Genomic DNA, 21,424 nt, shown 5'->3' on the forward strand with positions numbered 1-21,424 from the left:
AAACTGTACACTATATAATCAAATGCAGCGGTGTAACAAGAAGCTTTTAAGCATCAGAGAAATTTCTGACTGCATTATAGTTTTAATAAATTCCTTCCTGCAGAAGACATCAAATGGAACGAGTGCAAAACCGACTGCAGCAACAGCAGTCCAAAGCCATTTCTATGGTCTACAAGTGGTAACATCCATGTGGTACAATCCACTGTCCATGTAGAGCAACCAGAAGTTGGGCATCAGAACGGATCATACAGATCCAGTGGACTTTATCACTAACTAAAAAAAACTCCTGGGAGCTTTTTAAAGAGGCTGTGTGCAAAATGCATGGTTGTTTTTTTTTTTGCACTTCAATCTCCTACCTGCTGTGAAAACGCATCCTTCCGTATAGAGTAACAGCTAGAAGTCTGGCTTAAGAGATTACATCTCAATACCTCCTGAGAGTTAAAGAAAAAGAAAAACCCTCTACCGTCCATTTTGACCTTTCTTTAAAGACTTGTTTGATCTCTCCAAAGATAGCAGCATTCATGTCTGGTCTGTTGAAAGGTCACAGAGAGCAGCGTGAGTCAGGGTCATGTAGCGCTGCCCCACACAGCTCATAATTGCGATGCTGTTCCGTAATCAGCCGCCCCCAACCGCAAGTCTCCGTTTTCCACCAAAAACTACCACGAGCGTATCATGAGCTCGGTAGAGAGCTTTAATCAGTTTCAGCCTTAGTCCTCAAGGACCACTGATCGTTCTAACAATATTCATTCATTCATTCATCTTCTACCGCTTATCCGAACTACCCCGGGTCACAGGGAGACACTCTGAAAGTAGACACTCAGAGCTTTAAGACTTTATAGTGTTTTTAGAAGTATTTCTGTTTTTCCCCTATAATACTAGAGCCAATATATTTCTCTCACATAAATGTTTCTGTCTTCATAGTAAATAACGATATCAAACTGATTTCAGCTCTCCTCCGGGTACTCCGGTTTCCTCCCCTGGTCCAAAGACATGCATGGTAGGTTGATTGGCATCTCTGGAAAATTGTCCCTAGTGTGTGATTGCATGAGTGAATGAGAGTGTGTGTGTGCCCTGCGATGGGTTGGCACTCCGTCCAGGGTGTATCCTGCCTTGATGCCCGATGACGCCTGAGATAGGCACAGGCTCCCCGTGACCCGAGGTAGTTCGGATAAGCGGTAGAAGATGAGTGAGATGAGTGAGTGAGTGATTCATTTGTTTATACTGAGTGAAAATGTCGCACAAGATGATTTGGACTCTTCCGGTAGAATAAAAGCTCAGTGTAGTGGTAAAAAGGGTTAAATGTAATAACTACTTACCTAAATAATAAAATCTACTAACTATGAGATTAATAATAGGTTGTTAGGATCATTTGGTTCAGGGACGTATGATTAGGAAACACAACAGAAATTGTCAGGAAGAAGTGTTGAAGGTACAGTAATATGTGCACTGTATACACAGAGAGTCTAGTTGCTTCCTCCACTGGGACCTGGTGTGTATGATGTGTGTGTGTGTGTGTGTGTGTGTGTGTGTGTGTGTGTGTGTGTGTGTGTGAAGATGAGGGACTGTGAGGTAGACTGGGCTCCTGCAGCATTCGTTATCTGCTAGAGAGAGAGTAATCCTGCTTGAAGCACTTCCTCCACTGCCACGCACCATTTAACTCAAATAGAGTACACACACACACTCACATGCGCACACACACACGGACAGATACACACACACGGACAGATACACACACACGGACAGATACACACACACGGACAGATACACACACACACGGACAGATACACACACACACGGACAGATACACACACACACGGACAGATACACACACACACGGACAGATACACACACACTCAGACGAAGACACACTCAGACGAAGACACACTCAGACGAAGACACACTCAGACGAAGACACACACACACACACACAGACACACACACAGACACACACACACACAGACACACACAAACAGATACACATACACACACACACACAGTCAGGTACACTCAGACGAAGACACACACACACTCAGACACACACACACACTCAGACACACACATACACATACAGTCAGGCACACTCAGACGAAGACACACACACACTCAGACAAAGACACACACACAGATACACACACAGACAGATACACATACACACAGATACACAAACACACAGATACACATACACACACACACAGTCAGGCACACTCAGACGCAGACACACTCAGACGCAGACACACGTACACACAGATACACGTACACACACAGATACACGTACACACCCAGACAGGCACACTCCCAGACAGGCACACTCACACACACAGACACACTCAAACACACACACAGACAGACACACAGACACAGACAGACAGACAGACACACATTAACAGACAGACAGACACACATTAACAGACAGACAGACACTCACACAGACACAGACTCACACAGACACAGGCTCTCTCTCACACACACACACACACACACACACACAGTGTACTGTGCTGGAGAGCAGCTTCACACTGCTGCAGGAGCACGAGCACTAATACAGCAGACGGACCAAGCAGAGTGCCGCAAGCTTAAATGACAGTGTGCGCTGTGTGAGGAAAGTGTAAACACAGCGATGAATTAACCACACACATCTTACCATGAAGACAATAAGATTCATCTCAGGAATTCATTCACATTAAATAAAGTACAGAACACCCTCTCTGGTACAGTGCTGTGCATAAGTATTCACCCCCACAGAAGTTCTCCACATTTTGTAGTGTTACAACCTGCGACCAAAATGAACTTAACTGCAATTACAGATCACAATCTATCCCATAATATTAATGACGATTGACTACACAAATCAGACTACACGTTCCAGAAACTGACGAGAGACAAACACTATTATCGATCAGTGACAGTTGTATTTGCAAGAAAGTGAAAGTGAAGACATCCCTACTAAGTAAATACACTAACATTTACATTTCCAGCATTTGGCAGACCCCCTTATTCATTTTTAGGGTAGCTTTTAATTGACTATTTGTAATTTTACATTGTGCTTATTTTATTGTCTATTTTTGTCTAATCTTTATATTATGTGGTGTATTTGTGTTGTTTTATTTGCTTTTGTAAAGCGCTTTGAGATGTACATTTAGAGGCGCTATAGAAAATAAAGGTTATTATTATTATCTAGAGCGACTTACATTATCTCTTTTTTTTTATATAAAACTGAGCAACTGAAGGTTAAGGGCCTTGCTCAGGGGCCCAAAAATGGCAGCTTGGTGGACCCGGGATCAAACTCACAACTTTCCGATTGGTAGCCCAACACCTTAATCACTAAGCTACCACACACCCCACTAAACTACTAATAAATGCTACTATTAGCTCTTATTAGAAGAGGCAAAGGGAAACAAAGAGAGTGAGAGATAAATTGGAAAAGAGTGTATGTGAAAAAAGAGAGAGAGAGAAAGAGAGAGAGAGAGCGCGCGGTGAGAGTGTTCTGAGAGTACTGGTATGAGTAGTCAAGAAACCAAACTGAAAACACATGTATGCTAATTAGCATTATGCTAAAGAATTTCACTGGCTCTGTCCTAAATCTTTTCATTAACATTCAGTACCTTTTTCAGTAGTTTTTTCCCCCTATCTATTCTCTTCATTCTACAGTGTTATGTGTTGTTTCATTTTCTTTACATGCTAGTTGTGTTACATTTATGCTAAGATGACAGATGTGTGAGAATCTGAACAACTAAAAGTGTTAACGTTTACAAATTAGCCATTAGCATCTGTGATTTGTGACCCACGTCAAGAAGACAATGACACTTTTTCCTTCACTGTTACATTAACAATTTAATAATAATATTATATATATATATATATATGTGTGTGTGTGTGTGTGTGTGTGTTGTTTTTTGAATTAAAGTATTGTTTTCCTCTCTTGTTAGCATGTCAGTAAATCTCAATTATCTCATCAAGACACAAACAGAGCTCTCGTTGTTCCCTTTTGAACATTTTTATCAGACCTTTGATATCTGATAAGCAGTGACAATGGCAAGGCTAAAATGATGAACAGCTCTCAAAGCGTCCTCCTGGAGGCTGATGAGCTCTGCACTCCCAAACTGCTGAACAACACTTGTCACACACTGCTGGATCCACACGCTCCCTCCACCTCCACACCGGACAGATGGTCTGTCTACCATGAGCGCCACTCAAATCCCTGACATCTGAAGCTTCTTCATCCACGGCGACACGGGCGTGGAATAATACTAAAGCGCTCTACACATCCTGCACACACACTCAGATCGTAGCTTTATTATATGCCATGTGACCATATTCTGCTATTCCCAAACAAGGATGCTATAATATAAATGTTTACATTTTTCTGTTTTTTTCTCCTTTTTCCTAAAGACAAATCCTGGATCCTCCATTTTCGCAACTCTAGAAATCTAACGGTCTGAAAAAGAGGACGTAGGATTGTCACAATTCCTGTGTATTGTGTGTGTGTGTGTGTGTGTGAGAATGTGCGTGTGTGTGTATGTGTGAGTGTGTATGTGTGAGTGTGTGTGTGTGTATGTGTGTGTGTGTGTGTATGTGTGTGTATGTGCGTGTGTGCGTGTGTGTGTGTGCGTGCGTGTGTGTGTGTATGTGCGTGTGTGTGTGTGTATGTGCGTGTGTGTGTGTGTATGTGCGTGTGTGTGTGCGTGCGTGTGTGTGTGTGTGTGCCGGACCACAGCTCCTGACATCAGCTCTGTCGACATCAAACAGTGGCCTGGGGGCTAGAAGCTAATCATGTGCAGCATGCTAACTCAGAAGCAGGTGATGAAAGTTTAATAAGACACCAGACTTAACACATGAACTACCCTGAACCGCACACAGACACACCCACACACACACACTCGTGTTACATAGAATGCGAACACTGTCATACATTCCCACGCATGTTAGAACACACTCAAATATATCCTGGCTAACATATGTGGACTCATTACTGCTTACAGGTCACACACACATATACACATACACACACAGTCCCATTAGTGCAACCACAAGGCCTAGAAATAAAAAAATGAAAAAAAAAAGACTTCGAGCTCCACCGCGCACCAATCGTACCACTCCGTAATTAAAACCTACTGTGTCCTTTGGCCCAATTTATAGTCTTGCCAACTCCAATAAAGCGAGAGGCAATGCAGTCACACTAGAGCTTTCTCCCCTTTCACTGGGGCCTCAAGCTGTTGCTCTCGTCTTTAACCTCAGCCTCAACAGCGCTGGCAAGAAAAACACATACACATAACGAGTGAAGCGTCCATCAGATGCTCTCCGATCCACTAAATAACAAGCCATGGAGATGCTGCTGCATGATTTTCGGTTCTCCGTACCTACATATGGCAGCTGTCACAAACTGCAAAATAAAAAAAAAAACAACCCTGTTTTTTTTTCTTTTTAATAAGGACAGAAGTAAAAACATATGGTAGGTTTAGCTAATTATTGAGAATTACAATTTGTTTCAATTCAACTTTATTGTTTCGCATTTTTTTTTTTTTTTTTAGCAGCATGACAAACTTCTCAAAGGTTTCACAGGGTCAACTTTTAATTCATTTAAAGTAAATGAACTGATCAAAAGGGACACTTCTTGTGACAGCGCAAGCGTATTCAAATAAAACAAGCCTGACTGTGCATAGCAAAGAGCGCTCAAAGAAAATCAGCTGGACGTCGATGTGGGAAAAAGCCATTTTGAAAGAGTCTTTCTGTCTGTCTTTCTGTTGGACTTCTGTACAGAAACAGAGAGAGCCGTCAATCCGCTCCGCAGCTGGCGAGAGGACTTCGTCACCACAAAGGCTTTTTTTTTCTTGTGTTTTTTTTGTTTTTTTTAATGGGATTGTTTAGTCCAATAAAAGCGCATTGCATTGGTCCCAGTGCATTTAAAATAAAGCTCATGAGAGAAGCTCATCTCTAGGGCTCTGGGGAAATGCCAAGTAAAATGGTGAGGTAAAAAAAAAAAAAAAAGAAAGTAAGAGAAAACTTGAAAGTCTTTAATATGCACTACCACTTTGCCGCGTTGGGAATTGTGAGCAGGGCCCTTGCACTGGTGCATCCACACAATGCCTTTCCCACCCACACAGACGCCAAAGCTTTCGGTCTCTTTCATCCTCCTGTCACACCCAGGATCGCACGGTGTATTTGCATGCAGTGTGAAACGAAGGAAAAGTGATCTGGGTCCTACGCCATTTCCCCGATTTCACACCCGCTTTGTAGATTCCTTGTTCACGCTTTAATCCTTGACACAAAGTATTTGTGGGCTTTACAGATGGCTGCCTTTGTGCCATTCTCGCTCTCATGTCATGGTAATTCGAAGCATTGGTCTCACTTCTATACCTGTTTATGTAAACATGGCCAAAGCGTGCTGCAAGCATGCAATCCGATTACAGAACAACGTCATTTAGAAAGCAGGCTTAGGATTTAGTAACTGAATGTTCTCCAGACGACCATTCGCTCAACAAGACAGCTTTTTTTTTTTTTTTACTACTTAATAACCAAGTATTGATTCTTCTCAAAGAATTGATCTCATGTTGCTGGTGGCCAGAATATTTAATATCAGCTCCGGTTGGGGGTTCGTAATCTTTCGGCCAGTTTTATTACTACGTTTATGATTTGGTGCTCTTTTTATTCCTTTACGTAATAAATTAAATCAGTGAAGCTTTCATTATGACCTTTTGTAATGATTCAATGTTAACTATATTAAGCAATAAAAGCAGAATATAAGCTGATCTCTGCACTCGCATCCTTCACACAGCTTCACAGAGACGCTGTGCAACAGAACAGACAATGCATAGAATGAATAGAAGTTATATTTCATAGTATAATATAATAATATTTAGTGAAATGAATCAGAACACATGCATTAGAATCTAGATCGTTTACACTCAAAGTATCGACGGCTTTAGACGACACGTCGAAAACCGCTGACATCAATTCAGCAGCCGCACAGAGCTAAAAAAAAACAAAAAAACATCAATACTCGGTTGCAGGTAGCTTTGAGAATCCCCTGAGAAATTTGCCAATACAATGTGGATCATACAAAGGAGCGTTGTTGCAGCAGAGCAGCTGAGCAATTAATCTGTCGTAATTCATTCAAGTCACCACCTCAAACCGTGTGTGACTCGTCAGATTAGCACCGTAAGGGCCGTCTGCATCATAGTACATGTCTTTAACGGCTGTATCACATACGGCTTCGATGTTACCTTGTATCGTGAGCTCAGCCCGAGCTTCGACTGAGTCGTTTGTGTTATCCGCCAGGCAGCTGTACATCCCACCATCCTCTTCGGTCAAGTTAAAGATCTGTAGACTTCCCCCGCCGAGCAGCTCAAAGCGACTGTCACTGCAAAGAGGAAAGAAGCTGGTCAATACTCCTACTGAAGCTCTTATTCAACAAACAGCAGCAGCAGGAGTTTCCTGGGTACAATAACTGGAGTATAACTTCAGTTACTGTATCAGGTTAAAAGTATCAGGCTAATGCTAATCAATGCGATTAAATACAGCCACAGAGGATGAATACAGATGAACCTGGCATGATACTGAATTGAATCTCCTTTCTTTGCAGTTCTTCAGGCCGAGTAGCTGAAACATCACAATGCAAATCAATTGATTTGATTTATTAAAAAGAAAAACCTTATTTTAATGAGTATCTCCTTGGAGAGAGGGTGCAGGTGGGCACGGTCAGGGTATACGTGGGAGTACGAGGAAGTGGGTGGGGTCAGAGTATATGTGGGAGTGAGTGAGTGGGTGTGGTCAGAGTATCAGTTGGAGGGGTTTACAATCCTAATATCTCCTTAAAGAGTGGGTGCAGGAGGGCACGGTCAGGGTATAAGTGGGAATAAGAAGAAGTGGGTGGGGTCAGAGTATATGTGGGAGTGAGTGGGAGTGGTCAGAGTTTATTTGGGAGTAGGGGTGTGATGGTCTGGTCAGAGTATCTGTGGGAGTGAAGGGAAGTGGGGCGTGGTCGTGTCTGTGGGAGTGAGGGGGAGTGAGCGTGATCAACACGTCTGTGGGAGTGAGGGTGAGTGAGTGTGATCAACACGTCTGTGGGAGTGAGGGTGAGTGAGTGTGATCAACACATCTGTGGGAGTGAGGGTGAGTGAGTGTGATCATGTCTGTGGGAGTGAGGGTGAGTGAGCGTGGTCATGTCTGTGGGAGTGAGGGTGAGTGAGCGTGGTCATGTCTGTGGGAGTGAGGGTGAGTGAGTGTGATCAACACGTCTGTGGGAGTGAGGGTGAGTGAGTGTGATCAACACGTCTGTGGGAGTGAGGGTGAGTGAGTGTGGTCATGTCTGTGGGAGTGAGGGTGAGTGAGCGTGATCAACACGTCTGTGGGAGTGAGGGTGAGTGAGCGTGATCATGTCTGTGGGAGTGAGGGTGAGTGAGTGTGGTCATGTCTGTGGGAGTGAGGGGGAGTGAGTGTGATCATGTCTGTGGGAGTGAGGGGGAGTGAGCGTGGTCATGTCTGTGGGAGTGAGGGGGAGTGAGCGTGGTCATGTCTGTGGGAGTGAGGGTGAGTGAGCGTGATCAACACGTCTGTGGGAGTGAGGGGGAGTGAGCGTGATCAACACGTCTGTGGGAGTGAGGGGGAGTGAGCGTGATCAACACGTCTGTGGGAGTGAGGGGGAGTGAGTGTGATCATGTCTGTGGGAGTGAGGGGGAGTGAGCGTGATCAACACGTCTGTGGGAGTGAGGGTGAGTGAGTGTGATCAACACGTCTGTGGGAGTGAGGGGGAGTGAGCGTGATCAACACGTCTGTGGGAGTGAGGGTGAGTGAGTGTGATCATGTCTGTGGGAGTGAGGGGGAGTGAGCGTGATCAACACGTCTGTGGGAGTGAGGGTGAGTGAGTGTGATCAACACGTCTGTGGGAGTGAGGGTGAGTGAGTGTGATCAACACGTCTGTGGGAGTGAGGGTGAGTGAGTGTGATCAACACGTCTGTGGGAGTGAGGGGGAGTGAGTGTGATCAACACGTCTGTGGGAGTGAGGGGGAGTGAGTGTGATCAACACGTCTGTGGGAGTGAGGGGGAGTGAGTGTGGTCATGTCTGTGGGAGTGAGGGGGAGTGAGTGTGATCATGTCTGTGGGAGTGAGGGGGAGTGAGCGTGATCAACACGTCTGTGGGAGTGAGGGGGAGTGAGCATGGTCATGTCTGTGGGAGTGAGGGGGAGTGAGCGTGATCAACACGTCTGTGGGAGTGAGGGGGAGTGAGCGTGATCAACACGTCTGTGGGAGTGAGGGGGAGTGAGCGTGGTCATGTCTGTGGGAGTGAGGGGGAGTGAGCGTGATCAACACGTCTGTGGGAGTGAGGGGGAGTGAGCGTGATCAACACGTCTGTGGGAGTGAGGGTGAGTGAGTGTGATCAACACGTCTGTAAGGGGGGAAACCGGTGGGTGCAGCCAAATGTGTCTGTGAAAAGAAAAAAAAACCTCACTCCACCTTGGAAGTGTTTGTCCAGCGCATGGTGTTGAATTGAACAATACCACAATCTTTATCAAAAAAGCTTTATCAAGTTGTCCATAACTGCAACTGGAGGCTAAAAATGGATACGCATTATGATTGGGAAAAGAAATAAATCTCTCTCCCAGCAGAAACCATCAGTTATTTAGAAACATTGCTAAGGCTTTGGAACACAAGTGATGGATTTTTTTTGCCTTGTCTATTAACCACGTGTGCATATGTGAAATGGGGGTGGGGTTTGACTAAAGTGACCGAAGAGCACGCTGGGACGGGAAAGCAATCGATAGGCCGAAGGAGAACAGCTGACGAGACAGCCAATATGAGAGACAGGATGAGCAAGAAAGAGTGGCAGCGAGAGACAGTCTGGAGGGGAGAGCCAGGAAGAGATAGACAAAAATAGACAGAGCGACATAAATAGAAAGAGAAAGAGAGAGAGAGAGAGCGAGAGAGAAGGCTGGATCCTTACCGTGCCAACATGCGAATGCAGAGACAGCAGTTCCTTTCCTTAACCTGATCTACCAGCTATTGATTGACTCAACATCTAAGGCCACTAATAGCACTATTCTAGTACGCCCAGATCTCTTAAACCAGGATCTGCTCTGTGCAGGACATGTGACTCCAACGCACACACATCAGGGGGCTGATTAAACAGACAGGATCGCACACCAGTGCACCAGCTACTCATCTTCGATTGACTACCACTAAAGATTATCAACATACTCTGAGATAACAACGTATAGTTCCTTCATAGTGCAGGATCAGAAACCTGTCACTAAAGAACATCAAAAGTGTTGGAACTTTCGTGTTCACCCGGAGAAGAAGCCTGAAGCTGTACTGCTGCCGTCACATATCGTCGCTGTCGGGCGGAATCCTCGTATCTCCAAAACCATTATTTTTCAGGAAATTAAAAAAAACGGCGTATTTTTTTTGAGTTATTAAACATTGTATCGTTAAAGTTGTTATTATACCTTATATTGCTATCATATACTGTTGTGTACCAACATTAACACAACATTTTCCCAAAGTCACGTTTTATCGGAGATACACAAGCTTTATGACTTGGGAGCAGGGAGATACGAGATTATGCTGTCATTGATAAGAACGATACGGATACAGACGTCGCTGCTGCCAGCCGTGTTCAATAAAGTCTGCGGTCACGTTGAGCCTTTTGATAAGAGACAAGGCTTCAATAGTTGAAGCCCGAATAACCGAAGCTAATGACTGTAGTTACAAACATCTTCCTAAACTCTATTTTAAAGGTTTAAGAGCTATAAGTGATGCAATACAAAACACGATAAGCTGATTCTTGAATCTGCTTGCAAACTTACCTTCGTGGCTCACGGGTTTCTTTCTGCACAGAAGCATTACAGCTATCGATTTTTAACAAAACAGACCTACTCAAATGTATCTACCCTAACTATTGTCACTTGTTAGTGTCCAAAAAACAGTGTTTTACATGCACAGTGCCAAGAGAGGCATTGTCTACAAGTAGGCTGACTTAAAGTCAGTAAAATAATAATAAAAACAATAATTTAATAGTGGGCACGGTGGCTTAGTGGTTAGCACGTTCGCCTCACACCTCCAGGGTCGGGGTTCGATTCCCGCCTCCACTTTGTGTGTGTGGAGTTTGCATGTTCTCCCCGTGCCTCGGGGGTTTCCTCCGGGTACTCCGGTTTCCTCCCCCGGTCCAAAGACATGCATGGTAGGTTGATTGGCATCTCTGGGAAATTGTCCGTAGTGTGTGATTGCGTGAGTGAATGAGTGTGTGTGTGTGTGTGTGTGTGTGTGTGCCCTGCGATGGGTTGGCACTCCGTCCAGGGTGTATCCTGCCTTGATGCCCGATGACGCCTGAGATAGGCACAGGCTCCCCGTGACCCGAGGTAGTTCGGATAAGCGGTAGATGAATGAATGAATGAACTTAATAGTGGTATCCAAAATGTTCAATTTAATTCAAATATTATATTATGCAAATATTATATTATGCAAATATTATATTATGCACTATATCCCCCACCACTGTTGCTTCCTCTCTCTCTACACTCTCTCCATCGGAGAAATATCCCGCACAGCTCTCCCGCGGAGTGAAGAAGAGGTGGAGTTACGAGATTTCTCAGACAGTTGAAGTGTCCAATGGAGTTATGAGATTTGCGCTCAAGCTATTTTCAAGACTTTCGATTGGTTAATAACTTGTAAAAATAACAGACCCACGTGAGGACTGACCAATAGCATCGATATGTGAAAAAATATGAAATTGACAAAATTTGGACATACGAGGTTTCCGCCCGACAGCGACGATATCTGGGAGGATATTGGCCAAAGTACAACACAGAGAAAGTGATTGGATAGCAAAACTCTTAACGGAGTATTTAGACAGAAGGAAAGAGTAATATTCAGTGTTATGTCCTGTTAAACAAAAGACCTTAGCAGGAACAAACGTGGTGTTTGACGTGTTTACTCTGTGGCTTGGTGAGTTTATTATGAAATAAATATCACAGTGATAAGATGAGGTCATAAACAAATGGTGCCAAAAATATTCAAAATATATCAGTGCCCCTTTCAGGTCCCAACGAGATCTGTGCATGCTTCTAAGGAGCATCAAAGACAGTCTCACTGCCCACTGGGCCACCCCACAGCCCCAACCTCAAACAACAGTCACCCCGCTTAGGCTGCCCAAACAGCACCTCATGGTACCACCATGAGGCAAAATGTCTAGAATAATGACTATAGAGCATACTCTGAAATTCTGCCCCGAAGCATAGTAAAGCTTGGCTCTGACGTACGTAGCTAGCGCTGCACTATGTTCTTTAGGAAGTGAGCAACTCAAACACTACATCCCCAAGAGGGTCATTGGGCACCTCTGGCACTCTCCCTCAAACCAACTGGAGAGAGTTCAGTGCCACTCATAAAAGAGGTCTTTGTCCTTCTGGTTTAGGCCAAACCAAACACACAAGCCATACTGCCAAGCACAAGACCACAGAACATTCCTTTGTATCCTTTGGTCAAACTTTTTTAGGCGATGATGTAATTATTTATGGAAAGAAGCAACAGCCTCAGAGCCTCCAAGCATGACGTTTCTTGCAGTCTGTAGTCAAAAGATCCAGCACAATGCTCATGAAAATGATCGTCTACACGTCTACACAGTCTCCACGATTACGACATATTTTGTCTGGTTAATGCAACAAAAAATATAACTAAAATTCAAATTAGAAGTCAAGGTAACTTGTCTTTACTTGCACGTTTAACAGACGTAGTGTTGGCATTTGAAAAGAGGGAACATGAATCAATTAAAAATGCAATACTCAAAAAATGCTTGTCCCCTGACAAGGACCTTTTAATAAGTCGCATATACAACAAGATAACACCACATTGACCACGAGTTAGGGGCTTTTTACACCTGGTGACTTCATGCGTTTTCTGTGATCAGATAGCTATCCGATGGTAAAAAGACCAGGTCTAAATGCCCTCTGAAACGTTTTCGAGACGGATATAAATCCGATGGTTCAAACCACTTCAGGAGGTGGTCTGGGACGCATTTCAGATGAAACTGGACAGGTGTAAATGAATGTGGTTGTTCAAGCCACATACGTCAGCGCTATACTCCTCCCAAACGGAAGTACGTCACTCGCAGGTGATCTTTCACTCAGGTGTCTCGTTGGGTCTTAAAATGCGCTGCTGCTGCCAGTGAAAATGCAGCAAACAGTAAATGCTGTTTTTTGTAACATAACCGTCGTAATGAGTTTTTTCGTCTTCTTTTTGATTGCATTCTGAAAAGCGCGTACACCAAAGTGTGTTCCATTTCAATTACCCCGGAAATGAGGTCAAATATATTTGCATTTTGGGCGGGAGTAGAAAGATCGGATCGATATCCGATTCGCCGAGACGCATTTATGTGGCCTGATGTAAATGGAACAGTTTTAACAAATCAGATAGCTATCGGATCAGAGACAACACATGAAAAAGGCCCTTACATCCACTGTGATTGATCCAACTGGCCCTAGTGGAGACCGGCTGTGATTGCAGCCTTAGAACGCTGAAAAGACAAAAGCCGCTATCAAGTAATGGCTGGTAATTTTCAGCCAGTTAGCTATAATCCATAATCTCTGGGTGTCCAGTTCAATGTTTTATCTTGCAGGACACACAAAATAGTGCCTTTGATGATTCTTCTTAGGAAGAAATTGGAGAGGTGTAGAAAAATCAATATGGAGGAAGTCCAATGCTAAGAATGAGAATATTTGTTTTTGCATCGCTGGCTGAAGGACCCCTGGAAGGCACGGGGTAGATTTGTGCACCACGCTCTATTTGTTTTGTCAGAAATTCTGCTTGCAAACCGATATTTTGATTAGATCATTACGCTACAGCCCAAAACCACAACCTGTGTAATATACAGACATTAGAGATCTAAGAGACAGACAAAAGGTGGAGGTTGACCAGCTGCTAAGCACCCGGAGAGGCCAGCGAACATCCGGAAGATAAGAAGAATGAAAAGGGGTAAATACAGAAAAAGATGGTGGTCTAAACTTCTACTTGCTTAGTCATGGTCTCCACATAAAGGCCAAAAAGTTTTTTTTTTGTTTAAGTTTAGCAAAGGACTAACATTTACTGAATTTTCCATGAACAGAAAGCAGCTGCACGTTTATAAGTGTAGACTTGTCCAGTGTTCTATGCCAACCATCACTGTTTATCCCTCACAAGTTATCCTCGTCTATATTTATTCCAAGCCTACCATTATCTTCCGTGGTGCGTCAGCCAGTGAGTCACGCTGAACATCATTTTAGATGGCTGATGGCAAAGGAATCAGGACATTTGGTGTGATTCCATAGTCGTAATAAAAACATGTTTGGGTTGGAAAACAGAAATGTTTCCATCATACATTGCAGAAGACCAGTGTATGCTGGCTCCACTTTAAGGCACTGCTGTAACACAGAAGCCGTAAATTACCCGCGCAAATGGAATGAACCGGGAACAGCAGACGCTCGCTGTTAATCTTGTAATAATACCGATGCTGCACAAAAAAGCAGCAGAAATTATAGCCCATTAACATTGATAAGCGGTTCTCCCAACGCCACTCTCACAGTCATTTAGCCCCTCCTTCGTGCAGGACAGCGGCGAGTGTGTGGTGATTGACCCCAAATTGGATTTTAAATGGTGTTCCAGAGAACAAGCAGAGAAGACTGGCAGCTACAAAAAAGATGGAGTGAAAGACAGGGATTGTAGCCATCAGTATTCTGGTGTCGTGCATGGACATGTGGTTGAGACAGCCAGCTGAAGTCAAACTATCACCAGGTCTGAGCTCCAATACAAAAACCTCATCCCAGTCTTTTAGATCTTACTGCTATAGGGGTACAACTACGCTTCATCATCTACACTAACACTACCCTGCATCTGAGCATCCTTGCTGAGCTGGGTCAATACAATAAACATCATGACATTTAAACGTGGGACACAGGCTAGAAATAGGGAAGACGATCCGAGGCACGAGGGATGATTTACATGCAGTGTCAGCCCTGTAACCCATACATTATTCATCTGTTTTATTGAAGGCAGATGATTCTATTCAGGTCCAATCAAATGCTATTCTACCTTGTGGCTTGAATCAGTGACTCAGACTTTTAGCAGGCAGAGTCTGTGAAATGCAATACTTCATAATCAAATCTCTTTATTCTTTTACAGCGCTTAAATAAACTGCTAATGGAGGCCACATTCACATTCAAAACCAAGAGGAAGATGCAAGAAAGACAACGTGTGCGCCGACTTACCCACAGCATCTGGGGTCATTAAATATAGCACTTCAAAATGGTTCTTCTGCATTTTTTTTATTCCTGTCATGAACAAAAGGAATCCCTTTCATGCGAGCCTTCAAGTCTAATAACTTTGGGAAGTGGCCATTCAAAAAAAACAATAAAAAAAAATAAATAAATAAATTTTCAGAAAAACATTCAAGGTTCTTGCCTTTTCGTTGTGACTCAACATTTTAAAGTTTTTATTTTCCAGATGCTGTGTTTAGTATTCTTACTAAAATTAACCATATAATAAAAAACATGGAATGTTTACAGATACAGTAACAGCTCGAGATACGAGTTTAATTCGTTCCGTGACTTTGCTCGTATCTCAAAGCAATTTTCCCCATTTAAATGAATTGAAATCCCATTAATCCGTTCCAGCTCGCAAAATTCCACTCCAGTTGTTTTGTTTATGTGTTTTGAATATGAAAAATGTTCAGTACCTGTATTTATAAATGACAAATATTGTATAAAACATACAGTAATAAAAGAGACAGTAATATGCACCTTAACATATTACATATATAATAATTATATTTATACTTATATTTATACTTATATATATATATATATATATATATATATATATATATATATATAAATAAAAGTACATACTGTATATAATGTGTAGTGCATTGTAAATATGTCTAATAGTACACTGTGTGTACTGACTATATATGAGCACATTGCATCCTTTCACATTTGCACATCTCACCTGGTAATGAGCATTTTGCCCCTTTCTCACCCGTATGTAAACTGTTCTTAATATCTGTTTAATTACTGTATGTTAATTGTTCTGCAATTTCTGGAGCTCGATCCTAAGAATTTCACTTACCACGGCACATGTGCCGTGGTGATGTGACAATAAAGGTGACTTGACTTGAATGTTTAAAAAATAAACTGGTTTTACTATAAAGTGTATTATTTACATTGGAGATCAAATGACTTGAGCTAACGGAAGATGCGCACGGAGGTGTTGAGGGAGGAGTAAACAGGCGGAGGAGTAAACAGGCGGAGGAGTTAGGAGGAATTACACTTTCACTTTCGTTCACTTACTCTCTACTGTACACTCTTAATGCTACTTTACACTTAAATGGAACATAACTAAACTTCACTAAAATTAACGAACTTAACTGAACTTAATTGCTACAATTTCTGTTTTCTTTACATTAATTTTGCTTTAATTTTCTTCATCGCTTTTCTCTTCGCTTGTTTTTGCCTTTACACTCACTTTCTTAGGACCCATGGTTTTAAATGCGATAAAGTTGTACTGAACGCAAAATAAAAGCACAAAATACGAGCACAGCTTTACACAAGTGTTAACAAAGGGAGCTACACAAACACTAACCTAGTGAGACGCGGGAAGCTGAGGCGGGGGAAACGGAGCACACGTGGTTGTTGGGGATCTTTGTTTCAGCGGCGGCAGCGGCTCGAATGCTCGTATCTCAAAGATTTGTTCGTATCTCAAGGCAAAAATTTGGTCAAATCACAGCTCATATATCTCAAAAAATTCGTATGTCAAAGCACTCGTATCACGAGGTATCACTGTAATAAAGTTACAAGCAGGATCTAAATATGCTTTTAAGCTTGAATCCATTTACAGGGGATTTAGTACAATAAAAGTACAACATTATTATTATTTTTTTTTATATTACTGCTCATTTTAGTTTAACTTGAAAACCTATTCGTTTAATTTAGCAATGTATTAATAGTTATTTTTTCACTTAGGTAACAGCACAAGATCTAAGGGGGTTCATGGGCATAGAGAGTTTAGGTAAACTTGCTGTCGCCCCCTCAATCGCATCCGTTACTCCGGATTGTTGATAGACTACAAAACTGTAGTCAAGAGAAACCTGACGAGTTCCCATCCTCTTCTGGGTGACGAGGATGGGAACTCGCCAGGTTTCTCTTAAGATTTCTTCCTCTTGACATCTCAGGGAGTTTTTACTTGCTGACGTCACTTTTGTCCTTCTCATTTAAATCTAAATATTTGAATAGCTGTGTTAAAATCACTAGATAAATAAAACTAAATTCAATTGATGTGCATAGTACCCAAATGTTCAGACTTAGCACTCATGAATGACAAGTTGCAGGTAAAAAAAAATAATAAGGACGGCAATCGCAGACTAAACGCTACTCAAGTATACCTCCCATCTGTCTCGGTAGAAAGGATAAGCACTTGACGACACAATTTCCTGATCCCTCAACAGTCTGTCTGAAGTGGCAGTGTCACACTTTAGACGGAAGGTAATTTTCAGATCCGCTCACTCACCTTGGAGCCGACGTGGAGGCATACACTTTCATCTTTCTCCCCTATACTTTCATCTGCCTCTCCTGTCTCTCTGAATCCGCCTCCCCCGATTAGCACATCTAAAACCCGTAACACGTTCGATCACACTTCTGTTTCCAAAGATGCGGAGGCGGATGTCAGCGCGAGCTGTAACAATCGCTCGCTGTCGTCGGTGTAAAGCAGAAACAGAATGTCAACAGAAATCTTCAAAATCAGTATGCTGTTTATTAAAATAAGGCATAATACCCCTTTTATCTCTGCGAGTGCATTGTGAATGATGGAGATGGTGAGATCCAAATTTACATTCGTACAAGAAAGTCACATGCAACGTTTTGTAAGAGTGTACAGAACACGAATGCAGATGAGGCTAATGGAGATTTATTTTTTATTCTAAGTATGCAGATATCCTAATTTGTTGAACACGGAGTTGACAAATCTTTTGGCTAACTCTCAAAAACGTTCCCCCGATTCTGTTCTCCCCAATTTGGCCATTTGCCTAGCTAGATTTAGCTTATCATAGGACGGCTGTTCACCAGAAGGCTGAAGGTCAACACGAGTTTCCTCTCAGAACTTCTGCTCATGTGCAGAGTAACATGGCGGTGGATGTGGTAACGTAGTAGTTGAGGCGCTGGATCACTGATCGGAAGGGCGCGAGTTCGATTCCTAGATCCACCAAGCTGGGCCCTTGAGCAAAGCCCTTAACCCCCAATTGCTCAGTTGTATAAAAAATAGATAAAATAAGGGCGTCTGCCATAAATGTAGATGTAACATTTGGAGGATGTCGCGATTTGTCATCTTCCACAAACATGAACTTGTACAGTAAGTGCCTGCCATTGGTTAGCATTGATGTGATTAAGGGGGCTTCCTAGAATCATGGCAACAATTGGCAACCGTGTTGTTTGGATTTAAACTGTATAATAAAAATATTTTAATACGCATAATAGTATTAGAACAAGATTGAGCATGCTAAACTCAATGCAACAAAGACTACATGGATATACCATGCAGATAATTGAGCTGCGATTTCAGGGGACATCAGACAACATGGCCAATAAAATAAATACATACAGTAATACTGAACATGATGATGATAGGTTCTGTAGTAATGGTTATATAAAAATAAATGAGAGTGTAAACTGTGAATGAGTGAAAGTGGAATTAATTAAAAGACAACCAATGAGTGCATCCGGTCACAGTCTCCCTGTACCTCACCAATTACCCCAAGTCATTCGCATCTACTCCAAATCATACCTCGACATATCTACACTCACCGTCCACTTTATTAGGTACACCTTACTAGTACCGGTGTGGTCTTCTATTGCTGTAGCCCATCCGCCTCAAGGTTTGACGTGTTGTGCGTTCAGAGATGCTCTTCTGCATACCTCGGTTGTAACGAGTGGTTATTTGAGTTACTGTTGCCTTTCTATCAGCTCGAACCAGTCTGGCCATTCTCCTCTGACATCAACAAGGCATTTGTGCCCACAGAACTGCCGCTCACTGGATATTTTCTCTTTTTCGGACCATTCTCTGTAAACCCTAGAGATGGTTGTGTGTGAAAATCCCAGTAGATCAGCAGTTTCTGAAATACTCAGACCTGCCCGTCTGGCACCAACAACCATGCCACGTTGAAAGTCACTTAAATCACCTTTCTTCCCCATTCTGACGCTCGGTTTGAACTGCAGTGAACTGCAGTTTGAACTCTAAATGCATTGAGTTGCTGCCATGTGATTGGCTGATTAGAAATTTGCGTTAATGAGCAGTTGGACAGGTGTACCTAATAAAGTGGCCGGTGAGTGTATAATATAATCATAACACATGGACGACGGAGTCTTCTGTTTATTTTTTCCCTTAATCAACACTGTAAAGCCACAGGCATGTCTGCTAGTGACATTAACTCCAGTGTCTCCTGTTCTACAAGAACTTTTGGTAGGTAATTAATGAATAAGCTGGTAGATGCGTACACCCTGGGGATAGTGACAATCCCGGCAACCAATACTATAATTATATTTAACAGCATTATACACAACACACTTAATAGCAGGTTATTATTTATCCCTCAAACTGTCAGTCAAGCCTCGGAAACTGAGACGTTGCCGTATCGTTTAATAACACGGAGACTTTATTCGTCACGAAGTTTCAAAAAAGCAAGTGGAGTCTGGATCCCTGCAGCTATCGGCAAGCTTCATTTGATGCTTTTAAATGCCAGACTCAGACACTTTAATGCAAATTTGTACCTGAGGATCACCAGAATAGAATAGAGGAACTAAAGACTACCTAACTGAATAAAAGGATGGGTTTATTTTTACTATTATAAGAAAAAGAAGAAAAAAAAAGCTTATCCAAAAAAGATACCCGTTATTTTCCTACTCCTTCTTTTAATGGTCATGGTCTTTTTTGTTTTTTTTTTTAAACTTAAAGGTGGGGTGTACGTTGTTTGAGAAATGCTTCAGAAAACTGAGTCAGACCGACAAACAAAACAAACGTGTAGCCAATGAGAAGAAAGGGGCGTGTCTTCTCAATATGCGGAGGAGAGAGTGTTCAGTGCGCATGTGTGACATTGGCCGGAAGCGACTGAAACATTGACATGGCGGATAAAAGCGGATAAAGGCGGATAAAAAACGGATAAAAACGAAAAGCGAAGAAAGGCTTACGATAAGGCAAGAAGCAGAACACGTGTTAATATAGGATCAGCTTTCCAGCGCTGGAGAGAACTGAACGTCTTCCGCGTGAAACGGAGCTAAACCTTTCACGGTACAACACACAGTACTACAAAAACACATTTGTATTACCATAGTATTACTCAGTAAGTTCATTTACTGATAAAAAATATCCCCTCGGCTAGCTGCCCCTGCAGGTTCCGTCATAACAGTTGTCTGGGTTGCGTATGTACGTGTGGGGCGGAGCTATCAAAAAAGGGGTGACACCCATTTGACTTAGGGGCGTGTTTGTTTTGGTGAGTTCAAATGTCAACATTGGCTTTCAAACAACGTACACCCCACCTTTAATGCTTTGCTCGTTAGCTGGCTTTTACATTCGTATTACACTTCGTTCAGCTACAAATGTGTGTGTCTCAGTCTCACACTGAGCTCAGGAAGAGCAGAGAAATAATCCAGGTGATGTTTTTCCAGTCTTCAGCCGTCTAGTTTAAGTAAGCAGTTTGCTAATTACATTTAGTTTAAACATTATTTGTGCTGTGATACGTGGTACATGTTGGTGCTCTGGGCAGTTTTCATAGCGCTGGGCCGGCATGCTTATGAATTCTTCACAAGAAAGATAAAGATGTTAACTTTCTCAGGATTAAGAAGAGAGAGAGAGAGTGATTATAGTCCCTGTCGATACTTGGCTCGTCTTCACATACATTTATTTCAGCTTCATCTCTCTGCTCTTCGGTGGCACAGACCTGACCCTTATTTTTATCTGCCAAATGCTTTTTAAATTGCTGTTATTGAAGGATCAAATATTATTAATGCACATTCTATATGGGTTATAAATCAGCCTGTAGATTTAAATCTCTACAGAAGTAGCAGGGTTTATGTTTTGAGTATGGCATATTGTCTGGCAAACTGTAAATCTGCATAAAGTGGACATTTTGCGCATATAATTAGATGGTGATTATGTTTAGCACTGGGTATCACGGTGAAATACCGTTTATGGAGTTATGAGAATATATTGTTTGTAGTCGTGACATTTACGTTTACGGCGTTTGGCAGACGTCCGTCGTCGAGAGCGGCGTGCTTTATGCATCTATCAGTGAATACATTAACACTAGTTCACTTGGTCACAGACTTAAGATACATCGACCTATAAAACTCTGTTCAGGGTATTTTTCAGGAAGAAATAGATCTTCACCCGTCGTTTGAAGATACCCAGTGACTCAACTGTT

General features: G+C 42.5%; 1 protein-coding gene across 7 annotated transcripts in view; it reads right to left on the bottom strand.

Annotated features, from left to right (window-relative positions):
- neo1a (neogenin 1a) overlaps positions 1–21,424 on the bottom strand; it is a 152,708-nt gene that overhangs the window by 39,368 nt on the left and 91,916 nt on the right. For all 7 annotated transcript variants that reach the window (XM_060886510.1, XM_060886498.1, XM_060886547.1 and 4 more), the window contains exon 5: positions 7,221–7,357. In XM_060886510.1, coding sequence (XP_060742493.1) covers positions 7,221–7,357 — 137 coding nt within the window. The remainder of the gene's footprint in view (positions 1–7,220; positions 7,358–21,424) is intronic.

Source organism: Tachysurus vachellii, chromosome 1, assembly GCF_030014155.1.
Source record: "Tachysurus vachellii isolate PV-2020 chromosome 1, HZAU_Pvac_v1, whole genome shotgun sequence".
Lineage (NCBI taxonomy): Eukaryota > Metazoa > Chordata > Actinopteri > Siluriformes > Bagridae > Tachysurus > Tachysurus vachellii.